Source organism: Sturnira hondurensis, unplaced genomic scaffold, assembly GCF_014824575.4.
Source record: "Sturnira hondurensis isolate 20B ecotype Veracruz unplaced genomic scaffold, ASM1482457v3 Scaffold0014430, whole genome shotgun sequence".
Lineage (NCBI taxonomy): Eukaryota > Metazoa > Chordata > Mammalia > Chiroptera > Phyllostomidae > Sturnira > Sturnira hondurensis.
Window position 1 is genome coordinate 2,333,341 of NW_028087061.1, and position 22,354 is coordinate 2,355,694.

At 47.3% G+C, this 22,354-nt stretch overlaps 1 protein-coding gene across 3 annotated transcripts in view; it reads right to left on the reverse strand.

Moving 5' to 3' along the window:
* Positions 1-18,918, reverse strand: part of BRPF3 (bromodomain and PHD finger containing 3) — a 33,760-nt gene extending 14,842 nt beyond the window's left edge. For 2 of the 3 annotated variants that reach the window (XM_037063309.1, XM_037063311.1), the window contains exons 1-8: positions 18,832-18,918; positions 14,398-15,874; positions 11,437-11,593; positions 9,001-9,132; positions 6,535-6,663; positions 5,927-6,239; positions 4,900-5,202; positions 2,778-3,284 (exon numbers count right to left, since the gene is read on the reverse strand). In XM_037063309.1, the coding sequence (XP_036919204.1) occupies positions 2,778-3,284; positions 4,900-5,202; positions 5,927-6,239; positions 6,535-6,663; positions 9,001-9,132; positions 11,437-11,593; positions 14,398-15,848 (2,992 nt within the window). In that variant the 5' untranslated portion in view covers positions 15,849-15,874; positions 18,832-18,918. The remainder of the gene's footprint in view (positions 1-2,777; positions 3,285-4,899; positions 5,203-5,926; positions 6,240-6,534; positions 6,664-9,000; positions 9,133-11,436; positions 11,594-14,397; positions 15,875-18,831) is intronic. The other variant, XM_037063310.1, reaches the window with a different exon arrangement.
* Between the last annotated feature and the right edge of the window lie 3,436 nt (positions 18,919-22,354).

The following is a 22,354-nucleotide window of genomic DNA, read 5'->3' on the forward strand; positions in this document are numbered from 1 at the left end:
AGCGAGGACGGGCGGAGAGAATGGCTGTGCCTTCCCCACAGAAAATGGATCTTGGGTGGTAGAATCTGATAAAGGTTTGGGGGAAATGTTGGCTGAGGCACTGAACAGACACTGCATTTTCCTTCCCTTCCTCTGGGTTTACCGTAAGAAAAACACAGCACACAGATCACTTCAGTTATTGTCATCTGGCTACAAAGGGAAATACCAAGACTTCCCCACTCTGGCTGGCTCACAAGTCCCTGGATCTGCTTCTCATTTCAAGCCTCAATTATCAGGGAGTCTCCTCTGCCTCTTGGGGAGCCCACCCGCCAGGCCTCTTCAGATAAACACTCACACACCCTCTCCACCACACAGCTGGCAACAGCAAGCTTCATTCTTTTGGGATGGTGTCAGGGGAGGTTGAAGCAGGATAAGGGCTATGCCAACCACACCCTGAGATATGGAGCAGGGCTCATCAGACTTGAGAAGGGGGCACTTTTCAGTAGAAAAGCAGACAAGACCTTCCTGGGACAGGGAGTGAGAATTCCCTGGGTTCTAGACTGAAATCTAAAATACAGGTCCCTTCTCCTCTTTAAGTTTTGACCTCTCCTTTTCTGAAATGAAGATAACACGTTCTTACTCATAGAGGATGCTATTACAGTAAGTGTGAAGGAGAGGAGGTCTGTTTACAGAAGGGAGCCCTTTGGAGGGAAATGAAGACTCTGCTCATCTCAGGGATGTGATGTTCATGGGCTATGAAGGCTTCAACTCTTCTGTCTACCCAGTTCTTAACCACAACCCACAGTCCTGCAAGTCTGAGGGCTGAGTCAAGAGCTCTAACTCACCTTGGCCAGAAAACTGTGAGGCAAGTCACACCTGCAAGAGCAGGTGTCTGAGCCAGGATATCCAGACTTTGACCTGGCTCTGCCTCTAACATTGTGATCTCAGTTTAAATCACCAAGCCAGCTGTGCCTTAGGTGCCTCACCTGTAGAGAACCAATACCTGTTTATGTGAGATTTAACAAAGGCTGTGCTGAAGTATTCCTGAGCGCCAGGTAGCTAGACTAGAGGACTAGATTCTAGCTGCATCCCCAAGCAGTGGGCCCTCTCAGGCTAGATGAGCCTGATGTCCAGTTTCCCAGTAGTAGGGCCTTTTACTTTCAGTGCAGTCTTCTCAGTGTTGTTTGGCTGTGCCTGATATGGCTGAGAGAATGGCAATAACTCTTACCATCTACTGCTACATGCCAAATACCTTATACAGATTATTTTCAATCCTTAGAGCCCTGCAAAATAGGTATCACTAGCCCCATATTAGAAATCAGGAAACAGGGTTCAAGAGTCTGTTTAATTTGCACCAGCTAATTAATTTGCTACATAGCTGGTAAGAAGATGGAATCTGAACTGAGGTCTGCCTAACTGCAGGCCTCAAGCTCTTGACTGTATAGCAACATAATGCCCTAATACAGGGGAGCTGGGCCAGACAGGAAGGGAAGATATCGCTGGACAAATGTTAAGAAAGAAAAGCAGAAAAAGCATGTGCTGACCACATGGCCCACAGCCACCACATAAAAGGACATGATAGGTACGTAAGGAGCAACAGCCCAGAGTAGGCCCTCTCCACTAAGTAAGCTAGCCTTCCGTATCCCACCAACACTCAAACTACTTTGTCTGGCAGTGAAGGCCCTGCCTATTCAGGCCCATCTCACCACCCAGACTTGGCTTCTGATGCTCCAAAAACTCTTTTCCAAAGTGTCCCTTACAGGGACTCTGTCCTTGTGTCCATGCACCTGGCACTGATCCTGTTATACTGTCCACTCCTTTTTATTCTGCCTTCACTCCTTGGGACCAGCTTAGGTATCACCTCTTCATGAAGCCTTCCCAACTCCTCCAGCCCACATCCCCTGACCATCTCCAGCAGTGCTACCTGGCATACAGCCACATACTGTCCAGCACTGCGACACCTCTGCGCCTCAGGAGACCACCAGCCTGTGAACCCTTCTGGAGCTGGAACTGATCCTGACTTATTAACACCCCTCACCAGTGATTGGCTGGTGCTAAACACGTAGTAAGAATTCTTTAGTGATCGAGACCCTATTACCTACTCTGAGACCTCATCTCCTATGACCCCCTGGCTCATACTCCTGAAGCCACCATGGTTCCCTTGCTGCTCCTCAGATAGGCAGACATGTGCCCACCGCAAGGGCCTGTGCATCTGCTAGTCTGTCTCCGTCCATCTCTTTGGAACATTCCTCTCCCAGACACCCAGATAGCTCACACCTCCAACCCCTTCAGATCTTTAGTCAAATGTCACCTCCTCAGAAGGCCTCCCCTGGCCACCCTCTCTAATCCACCCCAGCATCCCCTATCCTTCCCTACTAGACTTTTCTCCATAACTTCTAATATAAGATACAATTCACTCACTTGCTTTTAGTCTATCTCCCCTCCAAGGGAGGAGATTTTTGCCTAGTACCTACGATAATGTCAGATATACATATCTGATGAATAAATGAACCAAAATGAATATAGGACCCATTATACAGTATACAGCTTTGCATCCTCCTCAGGGAAAGAGAGCTGCAGACACAAATTAGCATTCTCAAAATACTTGCTCACAGCCTATCTTCCCAGGCCACTACTCATCATGTGCCAGACCCAACTGCGAGCTACGGAGCACTCAATGCTACTCTCGGCATCCACAGAGACCATTAGGGAGGTGGCCAGTGGGGGAAGGTTCTGGCTGGTAAGGCAAAGCAGAGAAGCAGATGAGATGTAGCGAGAGAAGTCACAGGCGGGGTCACCTGTTTCTTCCTCCTGCTGGGGGGACCTCTCCCCTTCACTCTCACTACAGCTCCTGCTCCTTGGCCGCTTCCGGGAGTGCTGCTCATCCTCGATGCTGGCAGGAGAGGCGGGAGAGCCCACTGCACCATGGTCCTCACCATTCTCCAGAGCCCCATCTGGGCTCCTCTGCAGCTTAACCCCATTCTTGGCCTTCTTGAAGAGGACTGAGGTGCGGCGGCCCACACTACTGAGTGGGGCGCCGGCTGGGGTATCGGAGGCCATGAGGGACAATCTGCTGATGTCACTGTCACTGAACAGGTGTTGCAAGGGCTCGTTCCCTAGCTGCAGAGGTGATTTTTCCAAAAGCTCATCTTCTTCCACCTTTCTGGGTTTTAGGAATCGGCTTGGAGTTTTGCTATCATTGATTGGTTTTAGAGTGGGGGGATCTGGAGGGGATTCTTGCTCAGACAAGGAAGGTGCAGGCCCAGTGGGCTCCAGGGTTGGTGGGGGAGGCAGTTTGGAGTCATCTGTTAGAGAAAAAGAGAACCTGCTTGAACATTTTAGAAAAAGTCTGTCCCTTCATGCCAGATACTGACACTTACAGAAAAGAACCAAAAAGACTGGCTATTACAAGGTTTGAGAAGCATCCCAGGTTGGTCTGAGGTAAAGAGAATGTAGGTCTCAGTTTTACTGACTCTAGTAGTCCTCAATCCTGAATGTGAATTAAGATCACCTAGTAAGTTTCTTAAAAATTTCAATGCCAAGGTCCCATTCCAGACCAAGTGAAACCAAACCTCTAAAGATGGGGTATTTTCTTTAAATTGACTAGGTGGGCATGATGAAGCAAGGGCTACAGACCATTACTCCCCACCTGAGAGTTGAAAGCCCCCTGTTTAATCAATAATTAGGTAAGTCTCAGCTACACAGAGGGGTCTACAATCCTCATTAGGCTCCAGTGTTTTTCCATCTTTCAATGTATTTTGTTTTATGTCACCCAAGTGAAGCAAATGGGACAAGCAGAAAGAATGAGTTTACAGATATGGAAAAATGAGGCCAAGTTAAATTGGTGGTTCCCAAACATGTCTATTTATTTACCTACCACCTTGAAACTTTTAAAACTGAGACTTCTAAACCACAGCCGAGACGCCCCTAATCTCGATCCTGAGAACTTCGTATGAAACCCTCCAGAAGCTCTGCAGCTGGGCCACTGGGCATGACTGTGCTGCCACATCCTGGGAGAGGGGATACGGGGGGCACGCTGACTCCCACATGGGGAGTCAGGGAGAATCACAATGAACACAAAGCCCTCTAGAGCCAAATATGACCTCTCACCCATGTCCCCATTCTCTTCCAACCTAAAATAAAATGGGCCATTTGCTGCACTTTGGCCCCCTTCCCTCTGGTCCCAACCTTTTGAATGTATGGATGACAGGCCTTCCCCAGCCATAGGCTAAGATCCAAGGACAGGTAGAAGGGTCAATTCTGTCCCCAGTGAAGTGGAAAGAATGGGAAACAGCTCAGATTTCAAGCCCGAGTCTCTGAGAATTACTTCACCAGGTGTCTTTTTTTAATTTGGACTTTCTGCTTGGGATGAGCCTATAGACTTGGCCAGCTAAGGTCAAAGCCATGAAGTAGTTTGAGAGCCCAGACTATCTCCGGAGTCTCTCTTTTCTGTCCCTCCGCACCACAACCAGAGCTGCTCTAAAAGCCTCTCTACATAATGGTACAAGGTGAGTTGATTTTTAACTGGTACGTGCAATATGACCATATCAGGTGCGAAACACAGAAATACTTCTTTACTGTTTAAAAACAGCTGCTGGGCCCCAGCATCTGAAACTCCCTGACCTGCCTGCCCACAACCCAGCAACTAAATATCCACATCAGTGGCCACCAGGAGTACACTCCAATACAACAGTCAACATCTACTCTGACTGATAAACTGGTCTCTACTGATTGCTAAATATTTTGAATTTCATCCCTGGGTATATATGGAAGTGTGTGTGACCCCTCTGAGGGCTTCTGCTTGCCCACAAAGGTCAGACCTAAACTCAAAGAAAGATGCTTCTATTACGGGATTTCAGCTTAATTCTTGCTCCCTTACCCCGCCCTCTAGCACCCTGCCTGTCCATGCCTGTCTCTCACCTCTGTCCCCATCATCTTCTGGCTCCTCCTGCAGGGCCTGCTCCAGCACAGCCGCATCTCCCTGAAGCCCTGCTGGCAGCTCTCCATTGGACACAGTCTTGTTCACTGAGGGTGGCTGTGGTAGCAGCGGCTGTGCCAGCTTCTGCCGAAGAGCATTGATCTCCCGGCGCAGCATGCGGACGCGGCGGGTCCGGGCCCCACTGGACCTCATGGCGCTCACCAGGTCCAGTTTCTCCAGCAGCTCCTTCAGCTGCACCTCTGGAGACAAATGGGCCCGGTTCTCTGGGATGAGGATGTTGTCCACTGCCAGGAAGAAGGAAGGACAGAAGGGACTGAAGGACCTGCTCAGCCCAGGACAAGGGAGGAGGCTGAACCCTTGAGATGCAAAATATTCTGGAATGCCTGAGCCAGTGGCTTCCACCAACACCACTCTGGGGCCTTGGCCCTGGCACCACCGCTGCCCGTAGGGCAGCCACAGGGACAAAATCAGAGTCTGGAAAACACCTGCAGGAAGTACTCCATCGTCACAATTATGGGCTCCATGGAAAATGCACGAGGCAGTTTGGCAATCCCCTGGCCTCGGTGACTATTTGGCTGCTACCAAGGAGAGCGCAAGGGCAGGCAGAGAGTGGGGCTCAGAGGCAATTCCATTTTCTAGTCCTCTACCTGCACTCTTCCAGATGACTAAGACACACAGCAGCATTGCACTTCCCTCCCCCATGGCTCCAATGCCATACAGAAGGGTCCAGGGGAGGAAGACCCCAGTTGAGGCTTCAGCTTTTCAAGCAGACAGCTAGCACCTGATCTCCCCTTTCTACCATTCAAGAGTGCTCACTGAATTAGTTAAACTTTAATCCCCGGAACTGTCCCAGCCACAAGCAGGTGTATTCCAGTCTGTGCCTACCCCAAGTTTTGCTCCTAGAGTCTACCCTATGGCCCCAAGACCCACCCTGATTCCTGGCTCTCTGGGCTCTGTCCTTGTGCCTCTTCTTAGCCCCGCTCCTCTCCACCCATCCAGGCTTCTCACCATCTTCCCAGGAGAAGCGGTAAAAGTCCTCCAATTTGGGTGACTCGGGCAGGTGGGTGCCCCTCTCGGGGTCATAGCCGATGTTCTCTGCCTGCCGCCGGGCGTGCCGCAGGATGGCCCCTCCCAGGTCCCGCAGGCGGACAGCTGCTCGGTGGAAAATTGTGTCTTTAGCATTATACTTCATGCAGTTGGTAACTATAAGGTTAAAGTCCTCCTCAAACTCCTCCAAGGTGCAGTACAGATGGGACTCCAGCTTCCGCCTCATAGTAGAAAAATCCATTGGCTTGGATATGAATTCCAGGTAATCTGGAACCTAAACATATAAAACCTGTACATTTACAACAACCATTTACTAGCCAAACAGATGCACCCTTCACAGGCACTTTTGTCTCCCCATTTTGTGGTTTGGCCATTGTGGGCTAACTCAGTGCCCCAGAGCCCTGATCCACCCTGGCCTTCTGACCCCTGCCATGGGCAAGTATACTAGCCTTACCAGACACCCCCAGGTTCTGTATACTCTGTCCCCCAACGCCCCCCTGGCCTCCTCAGACCCTGTTGCCAGTTCACGAGTGGCTCACCACTCAGGAAGCAGGGTAGGGGGAACTTGCCTCACTCAGGTTGACAGGTTCAGCAAAGATGTGTGCAGGGTCCTTCTCCTGTAGCAAGTCCAGTGTTGTCCTCAGCAGAACATTGAATGGCATCAGCTCCAGCTCCATGGCAGCCTGCTGGACCTTGATCTGTGGGGAGGCGGGGAGAAATGAGACACAACCCCCTCCCCGCATCCTGCCACAAAGACGCACTGAACTTTTTCTTGACAACTTGACTTTCTGTGTAACCAATTTTATTAAAAATTTTTATAATAAACTTTCACATGCTATTTTTAAGCTGGCCAGTATATAAGGAGCTAGCACTTAACTTACAGCCTAGAAATAAAGAAACTAACAGCTACCACTATGTGGATGCTTCCTATTTATCAAGCACCACACCAAAACTTGGAGTAACAATAACTATACAGTTGACAGTTGAATAGCACAGGTTTGAACTGAGCAAGTCCATCCATACATTGATTTTGTTCAATAAATACTGTAAATGTCTTTTATCTTCCTTATGATTTTAACATTTCCTTTTCTCCAACTTACTTTATCATAAGAATACAGCACATAATACATATAATATACAAAATATGTCAATCAGCTATTTATATTAGCAGTAAGCTTCTGGTCAACAGTAAGAAATTAGTAGTTAAATCTTTCAGGAATCAAAAGTTATATGTGGATTTTAAATTAAGTAGGGGCCAGAGCCACTAATGCCCACAATTTTCAAGAGTCAACTATAAGAATAATTAATACTTTTATAGTCCTTTCTAAGTGCCAAGTTTTACATAACATAAGTGAGTATATGAGTTAGGTACAGATGAGATATTTTACAAAAAGGAAACTGAGGCACAGAGAAACTGACTGGCCCAAGGTCACAAAGCTAATAAGGAACAGAGCTGGGACTCGTCCCAGGCAGCCTGGTTCCACAGCGTGTGCTTTTGATGGTTATGCCACACTGCCCCTCTATTTATGTTCGTTATCACAATAACCCTGAAGGAGAAACTTATTATCCCCATTTTATAAATCTGAAACCGGACGTTTGGGATGAATATGATGAGTCCTCACTAATCCAAGGTCACCTGGCTAGAAAAGAACAGAGACAAGATTTGAATCCACATCTGCAGGAGTTTGAACTCACCCAAGGAGCACAGTGATGACATAATGTGCCTCGGGCCCACACTCCCACCTGCCACACTGAGATGTTGATCCCACTGGCCTTCGTCGGAAGGTCTGGGTTGGCCTAGAGTGACCGGGGCCTCCAAGCTTACCCCTCAAGCAGCAAGCAGCCTCACGTATTTATAGTAGTATGCTGGGAAATGTTATTTTCTATGTGTGCCTATCGTGCAAAGGTTGGGAAGCCATAGATCAGACTATGAAAAGTCCTGCCTCCTGGCTATATCAAAACAGCCTGCTTGCTTCCTTTTCCCTTTCATTTCTGTGAACCAGAGGCAGGAGGAAAAGCCCAGCTGCAGAACCCGGCCTGGAATGGCAGACAGTTTGAATGCCTGCCTCAGGAGAAGGTCTTGAGATGTCCTCTGTGGCCATCCACCCTGGGTATGGGAAGAGCTGCCCAGTCTCAGAGGTGGAAACTCAGGCCTTGTGCTGGGGCTGAACAGTGAAGTGGGAGTTTGGAGAAAGAGAGAAAGAACATCGTTAACCCAGGCCTATGAAGCATGCAAGTAATAGCTACTAGTCCTGGACCAGAGAAAAGAGCTTGGGCTTATCAATTCATTCAGTAGTATTCACTCTGCCATACGCAGAGCACTGCAGGAGACACTTCTGGGAGGCAAAGAGTATCAATAATGATGATGGTGGCAGCTGACACTACGGCCCCTATATGCTAGGCACTTTTCTATGCTCTTTAAATATGTAAGTCATCTAATCCTCACAACAACCTTATGAGGTAGGTTCTATCATTACTTTCATTTCACAATTGAGGAAACTGAGGTGTAAGGAGATTTAGTAACTTACTCAATGTCACCCACATAGTAAGTGGCAGAGTCAGGATTTAAACCCAGGCAGTCTGGTGCCATAGATCATATTCTTAACTACCTACCTCAACATTTCCCACACATAGAGGCTTAGAATATCCTTGAATAGAGGTTGGAAAATTTAAATGATCAAGACCATAAGTGTTTAAGGGTTTAGTGAGCACCCTCAGAAGCTCCCAGGTCAGAGATGATGTCTGCCAGAATGGACTCAGAAGCTTTTCAAAATACTTAAGGCCAGGCTCCCCTTGAGAGCCCAGGTAAGAAACTCTAGGGATTGGCCCAGGTATATATTAAGCTTGTGCTTAAGGTCATCAGAAGCTGAACCCCCAATGAGAAGCTATCAGCAGCACAACAGAGCAGGCAGGCCTCGGAGCAAGAAGAACAGAAAGTTTACACCAGGCAGGGGCCCCAGGTGTCCTGGTAACACATTGCCAGCAGGAGAAAAAGTTACTGAACAAGAGTCATGGGGCTCAGAGCTCTTCCTCACCTGCTCCCGCTTGAGCTTCTCTCTCTTCCGAATCAGCTCAATCAGCAGCCGGGCCCGCTCCAAGTCATGCCGGAGCTTCTGCCAGTATTTCAGCTCTTCCTTCACTGCACTCGTTTTCTCATCCTGCTCTCGCTGCAGGAGGGAAGAGAAAGGAAGGAGGAGCTAGAGGCCTTCTTCCTACTCAAAGTCCTCTCCCAATTCAAACCTCATGGGGCCTTTGCAAGTAAGAGCCCTAACCCCTTCCTTGAACCATGGTCCCCAAAGCCCCCCCACCCCGTCTCCACCCCATGCCTTCCTCCTGTGTCCTTCCCTGACCTTATAACAATGTTTCTTCACTGAAGCACAATAATTATTGGGGTGAGATCTGGGACTGTTTCACCTACTTTTGGGGACACCAGAGAGCAGCTGTGCCCCTCAGGCTAGAAAGAATCTCAGGGTGGAAAGAATTTCACCCTAGACTCTAGGGCCTAGAGCGTTGACTTTGGGCTAGAAAACAAAGTGTTCTCACTATAAACTTGTACTAACTGACTTCAGAACCCTACCACCACTACCAAGTACATGATTCCAGACCTAGAAGAAGTTATAGTGTAACAGGGGAAAGGAAGAGGCTCCGGATTTATACACAGAGGCACAGTAACAAAAAGACAAAAACCGATCAGATGGACTAAATATAAAATGCTGAGAGAATATAAAATAGAGAGGGTCTGAGTGGGTTGAGGCTAGGTCAGGGAAGGCTTCCCAGGGGAGGCGATCTTTCTAGGTTTTCACGTAGTGATGGACATAGATGAGCAAAGCAGTAAGGAAGACCTCTTTTGGAACTGAAGGAAACACAGGGCAAAAGTATGGAGGCAGAATCAGTGATTCTCTGCTTGGTGAGAAAAATGGGCTGGCCAGGGCAGAAGAACTGGCAAAAGGACAAAAGCCAAGGAAGACCCAGGATTCAGCTGACAAGAAGCCTCAAATGCCAGGAAAGATAGCCTGAAGCCTGGACATGGCCTGCCTGGAGAGAGAAAATACATTCTGGAAAAGGAAGTGACAGGATGGAAAATGATGTGTAAGTCACCACCAGTTGTAGAGCAAAGAAAGAATTAGAGACTGGTGACCACCTAGAAAGCTATTGCTGAAACTGATACACAAGGTACATGGATGAGCAGTGTAGCAGGAGAATGGAAACAAAGGGCCATATACTGATAAATCTCCCAAAGAGTTGAGGGGATGATTACATGTGGCTCGTTTTAGAGGGAAAGGTCAGGAGTAACTATAAGGTAGGGAACTCTGAGGTCAGGAGGATGGTTTCATGACAACAATGAGGAAATACATTTACTAAGAGGAAGATAATGAAATCAGTTTCCAATACCTGAGTTACAGGAATAACATCTACATGGACATCTATAGTTCCTGTGCCCTAGAGGGACTGAGGGCAGAAAACAAGGGTGAGGACAAGATGAGAAACCTGGAGCGACTGCCACAGTTATTTACAACGATGTGCACAGACAAGTTCTCCAAGCAGACAGACAGGCAGCTGAGAACCTGGAAATGTTACCATTAAGGAGTAAGAAGTGGGATGGGCACAGAGGTGGGAAATGGTGTCAGAGAGAACAACTAAGGCAAGTGTCAAACGTGGCCTAACAGTCACTAAAGTGAGAATCTGAGAAAAGACTAGCAGGGCTAGGAGAAGGTCACTGATGTTCCAGGGGAGTATGTGGATCATTTTGAGGAGGGATTAGATATAAACGTGCACCTCAGGACTCTAGTTACAAAAGGCAAAAGTGAAATCAGACAGAATGCAGAGGGCACCACAGTCATGTGAAGGAGTGCTTCATCTCTTGAGTAGCAGTATGGGAATATATAAAGGCAGAAGTAATGGAGCAAGTGAAGAGGGAGAGAGAATAAGGGTTAAAAAAGTTTCTCAGGAGGCCTCTATACTTGCAGAAAACACTAAATATATAATAAGTCCAGTTGCTAGTGGCTAAAAGGCCATGACAATTGGGCAGGCTATGCACTACAGTTTAGATGGTAAATTTGTGTATTTTCTATGAAACATTTTTTGGCAGATGGCAGTATAGTGTCTTGAGGAAAGTGCACCTTTTCCTAATTCATGCCATGTGACTGCCTGGCTCTCGTTTATCCTAATTCTTCCTTTCTGCCACATCTAAAGGGTTTTCTCCACATATGCAGAAAGTTAGGCTTGCTCTCCACTATCCCCTAGAATCTGCTCCAAAGTCAAACCTCTCCCATCCAGAAGGAGGTGCTGTCTGGTCTGAAGAGCTCTATAGTGCTGGAGTTTGTTTCTGGGAGAGACCACCTAGAGGGGTGATCACATAAAGGCAAAGGATACACAGAGGGCTGGGGGTATGGGGAGCCCCAGCCATCATTACTTCTCCTCCACTCTCCACCTCCTTTACCCCTCTACCTCCAAATCACCATGCCACCTACCTGTTCAGCGTTTCTTTGGGACTGCAGGTGGGAGTGCAAGCGCCGGATGAGGGGGACACCATTCCGTGCCTGCCGCTTCAACAGCCAATAGTTGTGAAGCCGCTGCATAAACTGGGTTTTCCTCTGAAAGGAGAGACCACTACAGATCTTGTTCAACCTTGAGTAGAGGCACAGGGAAGTGAAATTCAGGATCAGTGGGTAGCGCAGATTATAGCCTCCTCTCCAGACCCTACTTCAGTTCTGAAGCTTATAAAGAAAGACAGAATAAAGTGGCCAAATGCCTCACCTCAGAGACAGGCTTGAAAAGGACAGCCAAGTTAAGCAGCTCAGATTCACTTGACTTTCCACCTCCTGCACTGCAGTCCTAAACCTCCAAAAGCACCCTTTCCCAGAAACCCTGTTTCCTGCAGTCCTGAACTCCTGAGAAACAGGCCTGTAGCCCAATAACCCTAGCCCTCTCTTGATAAAGGTAGCAAAAGAGAACAGGATTTGAGTAAGCTATGGGCAATGTGGTCACTACTTCCTGTGGCTGTGGGTCCCGCCAGATGAGGGAATTTGTCCATGACCAAGCTAGAAGGAAAACTAGTAGGAGTTTTCCTAGGAGAAGGAGAAGGAAAACTAGAAGGAGAAGCAGGCTACTCCTTCCTGAGCCCAAATGCAACCCCTTGGAGTTGTCTGACCTGTTTTTTGATTAAAAACCTCAGCAGCCTAAAAATGTCTAATTTTTAACCAAATTGTATATTTATAGGGAGCTAAAGGTATAAGAGGATGGAAAATCTGAAAACTTAAACTACCCTAAAAGAGAAGTCTTAAGTTCAGAGTTTAAGCCAGTAACAAGTGGAGGGAAGGGAAAGGAGCAGAAAGAGAATTCACGAAAGCCTACAATCTCTATTCTAATGCCCATACCGAAAGATGGGTAACATTATTCCCATGTTACAAAAGATGGAAAGGCAGCTTAGGAACAGAGGCTGAATAAATGTCAAAGTTTCTAATGCAGTTAATAAGATGGTGGAGCTAGGGTGGGATCTGAATCCACAATCTCTTTGCTATACCATGCTGTGTTCCATAATTGGTTATCCACCAGGTAAGCAAGGTCTCAGAGCTCCTGTGGTGTTTCCACTGCTTTGTCTTCATCCCACTCCACTGAAAGGAAGATAAGCATGGCTGAACAAGAAGGTAAGACCTAAGAAGGATGGGCATATCGGACTTGATATGATTCACCTAGGCCTCACACCTTTCCAGGGTCAGACATTCCTGCCCCAAAGCCAAGCTTACGAATTCAGGGCCTAGGTTTTTCCCCAAAGAACAGATCCCCCACCAACACCCATGCCAAGCACACCTGCCCAGATTCAGGCAGCCCCCTCCCTCTACAACCTCTTGGCTCTGGAGGGTCCCAACAGCATTTATGCAGATAGGAGAAAGAATAACGATAATAAAATAGCAGCAGGAGCAGCCACCATTTATTGAGTGCTTACTATTTGCCAGGTACTATGCTAAGTGCTTTACTTGTATTATTTATTTCTCACAACAACTCTGTGAAGTAGGTTCATTTACAAATAAATATCCTAGGGCTTAAAGAAGTAACTTGCCAAAGGTCACACAGGTAGGTAGTAATAGAAACAGCATTCAAATGTAGGTCTGTCTGGTTCTTAGCCAGCCTGCAAGAAATATCTATGAGAGCAGACACAACAAAGTCTAGTCCCAGGACATAACCACCCTATGGAAGGGGACTAAGCATTCACCCACTCATGTGAAGGAAGAGGGTAGCCTGGAACAGTTCTGTGACTAGATGTATTTCTAGTCGATGGAATTATAACTCAAGCCATAGCTTGCAACAAGAGCCTCTTTCCCCTAACCTTCCGCACTCTTGTGTCTTCTTCCAAACTGACAAGTTTGGTTGCCTATTTTCCTCACAGAACTCATTCTCACTACCCTCTAGTACTCCTTTCTCCCAATTCTTCTCATCAAGACAGACAGCAGGTACAGAACCTATGGCATCACAAGCTCCATTCCAACTTATGGTCTAGAGTCTGCCACTGTCCACCTAGTTCCAGCCCTTAGAACAGGACTTGGCATATAGTAAGTGCTCAATAAATATCTCATTGAATAAATAAAGGAGTGAACAACTTTACCTCCTGTGGCCCACGGTTTCTTCATCTGGGGGTGTGGGAGAAGGTGCAAGGACCACATTAGATAAATTATCTCCAAGGTTCCTTCCTGCTCTAACACTATACTTTTTCATGAATATCACCCTTGAGATGAGCCTCTGCTAGAAAATCTCCCACCCCTCCAACAGCTCCTGCTACCTCTGTTAGTTTAACAAGGACATTGGTCTCTCCACACTCAGTGGGCTTAGTTACACAGCTGAACTGAGTGATCCTAAATCCAAAAGCTTCTCAAGAGGAGCTCCCCATAGTACCCCCGCCCCTCCCAGAAAATCCCCATCATTCCCAGGACCAAGCTTTCTGGAGAGCAGAAATCCATACTGACCCAGTCAACTGGAAGTAGTTGTATCACTTCCAGTTGTGGAAACATGTGGGGAGGGTTTTAAGTGTCACAAAAACCAGGCAATGAAGGAGGGGATTCAACTGGCATTTACAAAGACCACAGATGCTAAGCATCTAGAAACACCTGGGACAGTCCTAATAATGAAGAATTATCCTGTCTGAAGTGCCACCTGTGCCCCTCCTTGTTGAAAAATACTGCCTTAGACATCCCGTCACTTGAGATTCTAAGCAACATGTTTGTCTCACCCTGAACCAAAAGATATACACTGTTTTGAGGACATAATTAAAACTACAAACCAGACTAGGCAATCCCAGGGTCCAAAGGAGAAATTTGAGGGCACAGAAGAGAACAGACGTTCACCAACAGTGCTTGGGAAAGGAGGCTTGGCTCAGGGCCAACACCAGCCCAAGAAGAAACCATGAGTCTCTAGGGCGCCCTCCTGGGCAGGCTCACCTGTAAGAGGGTATCTGTGGGACGGTGACCAATGGGACAGTGGAGGGCGTGTCTCGACCCACTTCTTCTGGCTCTTTCTTGATCTTTTGCTTCAAAGTCATCTTGTTCTTCTTGGGCATTCCCTTAACAGGGCCACCTATTCCCCCCTGGCCTTCATCTTCCTCCTCTTCTTCCACCTCTTCCTTCTCTTCCCCCTCCCCACAGCCTTCCTTCAGCCCTTCCTCATCCCCAGCGTCACTGAGGCTTTCAGAGGAGTCACCCTTCCTTCTAGCAGTGGCAGCACCCGGAGGTGAGTGGGCCTCACAGTAGGCAGTCTTGCGCACTGTGAAGATGGTGCCATTGAGGCTAGTCTCGCGCATGGGCTCAATCTTCATGAAAAGCCCAGCCCGCTGTGCACATGTCACATGGAAGGCTGTGTAGCAGTTCATCTTATGGCACTGGATGGCTGCACCCAGCCCCTTCTGCTTGCAGATATAACAGGTCAGTTTCCAGCGGGCAGGTGGAATGTTGTCAATACCCTCAATGGGCTCTAGGAACACGGTATTAGCAAAACAGACTTCAGGGATCCAGATGGCACACACCACATGAGCCCAGTGCCCATCGCTGGTCTGTTTGAAGGCGCCACCTTTATTGGGGCAGAGGACGCAATCCACAGGCCGGGAGGGAGACTGCAAGCAGCAACGGCATAGCCACTGACCCTCAGGGATGTAGGGGACGCCATAGCACTCCTGGTGTACAGCCAGGTTGCAGATGTCACAGAAAAGAATGACATTGCTATTGTGGCATTCATCATCCAGGCACACACAACAGAAGGCATCTTCGTCGATGAGTGACTGTTGGGCCCCACTGCTACGACTCTCTAAGTATGACTCCTTCTCAAGCCGGTCTACCAGCAGCTCAAAGGTATCTGCTGACACCAAACTGTGCCCATCTACTCGTCGCTTCTCATTCACCATGTCCAACCAGGCAAAGTCCTCCTCATCCATGTCATACTCTACCTCTGCATCCAGGTCTTCAGGTGGTTTCTCAATGTAGCGGTAGTAGGCAGCAGGCAATGGGGGTGCTTCTGGCTGACTGCCTGAGTCCACCAAGCGGAAGCTGGGCTGTGGGAGGTGGAAGGAAGTGCCAGGTGCATGCTTGGAACAGGACTCCTTCTTCTTGCCCTTGGATGAGGGTTTTTTGGACTTGCCAGGGAACTGAGGCTGCTCACTATTTTCCTTGTTACTATTACATTCAGTGATATCCTGGGCAGTCAGTTCATCCTCAGTGATGATCTTGAGTGGGTCATAGATGCTGATACGATGCAGGCGTCCATCAATGTCCACCTCAACAATCCGTTGGGCCTGGGCATATGTCAGGGTCTCCCGGGTAGGTGAGCACTTGAGACTGTAGGGGGATGGGGAACGCCGGCCCTCGGCATTCTGCCGTGACTTCTGGTGAGGCTTCCTCATGGCACCTGGGAAACAAGGGAACAGGCCTAAGGAGAGAAGGCCAGGAGACACTGAAGTGGATACACTTATTCACCCTTCCATCTGATCAAACAGCCAACCAAGAAATAGGACTGGATGTTCCCTCTCCCCGAACATTCTGCCCCCAAGATGTCCCCATGGCTTGCTCCTTTGCCTCCTTCAAGTCTTTGCACAAACACCACTTCTCAGTGAGACCTTCCCTGACCACTTTATCTAAAATTGAAAATCCCTTTTCCCTACCAGCAATCTATTATCCTGTTTTATTTTTCACTGTAACTTTTACTGTGCTATGGAATTCATTGCTTTATCATGTATATCTGCTTCCTTCTACTAGAATGTAAGTTCCATGAGGGGAGAGATTTGTACCAGTCTTGTTCCAGTCTTATATCCCCAGCACCTGGAATGGTGCCTGGCTCCCATAAGTACTATAATATTTATTGTATAAGTATTTCTCCTCTCATTCAACTAATACTTACTGGGTGTATTAGTTGAACGAAAGGAGAAATAAAACATGCATGATCCCTGCCCTCTAGTTATATCTGATTTAAGGGACAGACAAGTAAACAGATCAGAATGATGCAAATATAAAGCTATGGGACAGCTAACTATGGAAAAGGAGGGGTGTTAAGGCTTCAAAAAAGAAAACAAGAACAGTAGCCATTTTTAAGCTCTGGATATGCACAGTGGTCCCATCAAAGGATCACAAATTCACGGGTCTGGAGTCTTCTTCCAAACCATCTCACCATGATCAGAAACTCTATTCCCCTGAACATGCCCAAGGCTAAAGGGGTGAAGGCACATGAAACCCCTATCTCATGCAGTCTAAGGATTTCAAACTATAGTATTCAGGGTTTTATCTGCAAAAAGCAGCATTCAGGATGCACTGCTAGTACATCTCAAAGCAAAAGCTCTGGAAGTGGCCCCAAGCGGCACTGAAGTTGTAAGCTGACCTATCTGAAGACCTCGTGATTAAGGCCAAGGTGATTGAGGCAATACCTGTGGTAAACCCTCAATGCATTCTATTTCAAAAAGCGTCTCTTTCAAAATACTTATATCTAGTCTAGTCTTGTGCAGCAGATTAAGCCCTGAAGTTTTCTACCTCATTCTCTAGATGGATGGTACTATGACAAGCTCAAAGGACCTGTGGTAAGCAGTCACTTAGGCCATCACTACCAGTAAAGATCTTTGGGGATATGTTGCCCTGAGGTGTTGGTAGAGACTTAAAAGAGTATGAACAGGAAGAGGCTTTCAAGGAGAAAAACAATTTGACACCTTGCTTGAAAAATCTACCATCTCTATCTATAAAACGAAGATGATGGCAATGATGATTAGCACACTTTTACAATCTATAAAGCCCTTCACTTTTAATATTTCTCACAAATAGTTTGGGAGGCAGACTAGATATTATCACCTTCATTTTACAGATTAATAAAGTTCAGCTGTAAAGTTCAGAAAGGTGTCACTAAACCCAAGTGATAAAGCTTCAATTCAAACCTAGATCTTTGACCTACTCAACTCATCTTACTAGGAGGAAAGAACACCACAGAGATGCCCTGATCTAACAAAAAAAGAGACTCTGGGGCAATCTAGGTTTTATTCTTGGCCCTAAATGACTTAAAGAGTCACTTAATCTCTCTGTGCCTCTATACTCCCATTGGTAAAATGAACTTAATAAGATCTACCTCTTAAAGATTGCTATCTGTCAGTAAGGTACGATTAAGATCATTTAAAAGGTCTTCCAATCCCGAAGTGTGACTGAAACAATCAAAAAACAAAGTGGCTGAGAAACAGTGCCAGACAGGCACACATCCCATTTAGAGCCAAAGGAAACAATCATCACAGCAATTCTGTCCAGGTTCTGGATGCCCTTATAAAGGCCAACTCCTTGAGGGTAGCCTGTGCCAAATATTGCCTTGTTATCTTCTCCCCCTCAATCGTATGGAGACCCTTACACAGGTGTGAAAACCTACCTCAATACTAGCGTGAAATAGTTTAGAGACGCTGTGGCCCCTTTGTTAATGCAACTCTATCCTTCCTCCGTCCCTGCTACCCTTCCTGGCAGCTCAGGTATCTCTCCACCAAGCAGCAAGTAGCTAGGGAGACCTCTTCGGTCCCACCCAAGCCTCTAGACACTAGTGGTAAAACTCTACCGGGAAAAGGGCTGCTGCTGAGGAAGACGAAATGAGTTTACCCACAAGCAGCTTACGGTCTATTTTTTGGCGGGAGTTTCTCATCCCACACATCCCTTCCCACGTACACACCTTCCAATAACTCTAACACACCCAGCGGTGTACTCCGCATCCACTGAGACCTCGCTGACCCATACCACCCAGGACCCCAAAGAATGAAGCGTCCTCCTGCAATTAATCTGTACCCCTGCGCCCCACAAGAGATACTCATGAGACGAGGACCGCAGCCAAGCCTCTCGCCCCTTTAAAGGGGTACCATTTCCAGAAGAATCTTGAACCTTCAGAGGAGCAAGGAGGGAAATATCTCCACATCAACAGGGAAGGGGCGAGCGCGCCAGACCGACAGACTCGAAACCCGACCCTCGGACAGAAAGCTAGCACCAGCGAACAAGCGGGATATAGAAGCGCACGCCCATTGGTCGCCTCATCTGCCCGTTAAAAAAACCCGAGGGCCAAAGGACACTCAGGGGGTGGAACTCTCCTCAGGCATGACCAATTGGAGAGCGTGGCGGGGGCGGGGCTCGGCGACTGAGCTTCCAGAGCCAGGAGGGAAAAACAAGATGGCGGCTGCAGGAGGGGGTCTTCGCTTTTCTGCTTTCCCCTCACCCGCCTTCCTCTTCCCCGCCGCCACCCGCGCTCTGGGAGAGGGCTTTCGCACTGCCCTCGCCCCGCTCGGAAACACCCCTGCTTCCCTCCCCAGCCCGCGCAGTCCCTGGTCCCGTAGGCCCCGCTACCCCCGCCCCCGCTCTGTCCGGCCCCGCAGACGCCCCCGTTACCTCAGCCGCCCGCCCGGCCCCAACGTTCGGGGACCCTGGGCGCGGACAGGCCGGCCGTCAAGCAGGTCGGCGCGGCCCGGGGAGCGGAGCACGGCCTCCCGCGCTGGCCTCCGCGGCCACAGTCGTGCCCCCTCCCGGCCCGCGCTGGGCCCCAGCCCGACCGCCACCACCGCTCCCGAAGGAGGAGGGGGAATGGAGCCGCCGCCGCCGCCGCCGCCGCCGCCGCCGCTACCGCCACGGAGCTCGGCCGAAGGGAGGGAGGGATCAGCCCCCAGGCAGGATCCGCCCCTCCGGCCTCCCCCCGCCACCTCCACCCCTTCTCTCGCTCCCTCCCTGGCTCCGCGGGCTCTCCCGCTGAACGGGAGTGAGAGCGCGAAAGAGGGGGAAACGGGAAAATATCCCCCCCGCCCGTGTCGGGCGCAGCGGCGGCCGGGGCGGCGCTGAGGAGCGCGGAGCCGCCGCCGCCACGGGGCACGGTCCCTGGCTCGGCCTCACGGTGGCGATGCGGACGCGGCAGGGGCGCGGAGCAGAAACGGGGTCTACCCCCGCTGCAGCCCAGAGTCACTCAGGCCCAGCCCTGCGTCGGCGAGCCAGACCGGAGACTGGGACATTAGGGTCTCGTTGGGAAAGACGGGGATCCCTAACTAGAGTCTTCCCCTCCCCATATGCCCGCGGGGTGTTGGCTGAGGTTTGGGGCAACAACCCCCGCTCCAGCATTTGGAGGGCCCCTTCAAAGTCAAAACCGGTCGGTAGTTTCTTGAGGTGCAGGTACCTGCACTTTCCCCAGAAAGTCATCCCCACCCCCTACCCTCCCGCTCGGTCGGAGGACAAAGGTCTCAGTGACGTCCATCCCCTCCCCCAGTGAGGACAACCAGGAAAGACCTGTCTCTGTCGTCCACAGGTGAGCATCTTGTTGCTCACGAGACATCCTGAGGAAACAGACCTGACTTTTCACTGTGCCACCTCTGCCCTCTGGGTGATGTTAAAGAGTAAACATCAAAGTTTGTCAGTCTACTTAGGGACGTCTAGTCCCTACTTATCACTGTAGACACGAGAAACATTCTCTCCTGAAACCCGATTGGGCCAGGAGTCGGTTAATTTAAGGCAATCATTGGCTTTCTAAAAGATGCTTGACAAATGACAACTTAGGCTTTCGGATGTAATCAGACTGGCTTTTGTTTTGCTGAATTTAAGAAGACGGGTCCTTTGCCTCCCACTTTTTAATTAGAAAGTTTACCTCGCATGACTGAAGTCCCAAGCACCAATGTTTAATAATGTTTATAGAGGACGTATGGATAAACTGCCTTTAAGCACCTTCTGGCAAAGAGATAGCAAAAATACTTCTGTTAACCACTTTTTTTTTTTTTTTAAAGAGTGGCTTGTGGAGCTAAGCAGGGGCAGGGTAATGTTTTTAAAACTGAAGATGAAATAGTATGAATTAATGTCATGTTCTAAGACTAAGGGGAATAATCATTTGGAGGGAAGGTGGGGAAGGAAAGACGATTTATTGTGGAAGGAAAAGTCCCCAGAGGCAAAATAATATTACAATTACTTTTAGTTAAGAAAAACAAAAATTTGTAGACTAATGGAAAGAAAGATACTGAATTTTATTTCTTATTCTTTGAAAATGTAAAATAAAACCATTTATTCTTATGATTTGTAACATTTCTTGAATGTTCTTAAATTTTATTTAGTACAATTCCATTTGTGTGATTGGGAGCTATATTTTCCCACTAAGTTAATGAATAATTACCTTGAGAAAATGCATTGGTTTCTACTTGTAACAGTAAGTAAAATAATGATTTTAATGCTATTGAAACTGCATTAAGTTAACCTAATACATTTAATTTCTAGGTTTTTCTATTTAAAGGTTTCAGAGACATTCAACCTAAGTGTTTCTCTTCCATTCGCAACTTCTAGTTTCTTGATGATAATGTTATAATTGATCTCACTTATTTTCGACATTTGGGATTGTGTTCTATTTGTTCTAACAGCACAAATAACCAGTTCACTATGATGTAATTTTAAGTGTAACATGGGACAATTATGTTCTAAAGAACAAATTTGGGACATGTATCAAAAATCCCAGAAGCACTAAATTTAATTCACTTTAATCTTTAGCTTTTTGAAAGAGTTCACCAACCCCTGGCCTTTCTATCGAACCATACAATAATTAAGTTCAACAAAAAGAGGCAGTGACCTTTGATTCCAAATAGTAGTTTTAAAATCCTGCATTTCTAAGTAGAAACTAACTTAATTGGAGTAGGAGAATGTTCTTACCATTTAGATCTAAAAGTGGAAGTATGAATACAAAGCGCCTCCACCTTCCATTTTCTCCCCCAGCATCTCAGGATATCTTTGCCAACCTTTTACTGTTACTAGTTTACCAAGGCAAGAGCGTCTGAGGGGTCAGATGCGGATGTGGGGGAGTTGGCTACTGTTTGGGGCAAAAATACAAACAAACAACCCCCCCCCCCCAGATCTAGATGGCCCAGCACAAACAGAGAAAGGTGTAACACCATTTTAGATATATTCAGGAAATGGGGGGGGGGGTATAAAAAATGGGAGAGGGGCAGTAGTCCCTGATGATTTTTGGAATAGGTAAATGGCCTGCATAGTTCCTTGCTCTAGGATCTAGTCAGGCAAGAGAGTGTGAGTCAATATGGTTTAAATGATCTGTCTGGTATGACTTGCATTAACCTTTTTGGACTTGAATTGTAGTTAGAACATACCACATGCTTGAAAGCAAATACAATATTTTGCTGTGTATAATGGGCACCCACGTTTTTGGCCCAAACTTTCAAGGGAAAAACTCTTCTAATTCAATTATTTATTTATTAATATTTAGATACTCGGTTTTTTTGCATTATAAAGGGTATTATTTTGTATACAGGTATCATTATTGCTTTCTAGAGTTACACTTTTAACACAGAAGTATAAATAAAAGAATTTAAAACATTTATACAGAGACAGAATTAGTACTATCCATGCATAATGCATATCCTTATTTTACCCTCAAAAATTGGGCAAAAACTGCATTATACATGGCAAAATATGGTAGTGTGCGGCAAGTGTAAATTGTTCATACTGAGTTAATGTCTTTTTATTTCTACTTTCAATTAGCACTTCTGTTAAATTCTAAACTCAATCATGAATAAAGTTACAGCACCATAAAAAATGTTATTTCCATGTTTTAGCAAAAGAATGACTCTGTAAGTAGCCATCTATTTGATATAATTTTACTAAAGAAAGAAAAATACACAAAAATAATAGCACCTCCCAAAAAAGAACTGCATTTTTAACAATATCCCCCTAGGTGATTCATATGTATGATGGTCAATTTTATGTCTCAACATGAACAGACTAGGAGATACCCAGATAGCTGGTAAAACATTTGAATGTGTCTCTAAGGGTGTTTCAGGAAGAGACTAGCATTGGCATGGGTAGACTGAGTAAAGAAGATGTCCCTCACCAATGTGGATGGGCATCATTCAGTCCACTGAGGGCCTGAATAGGACAAAAA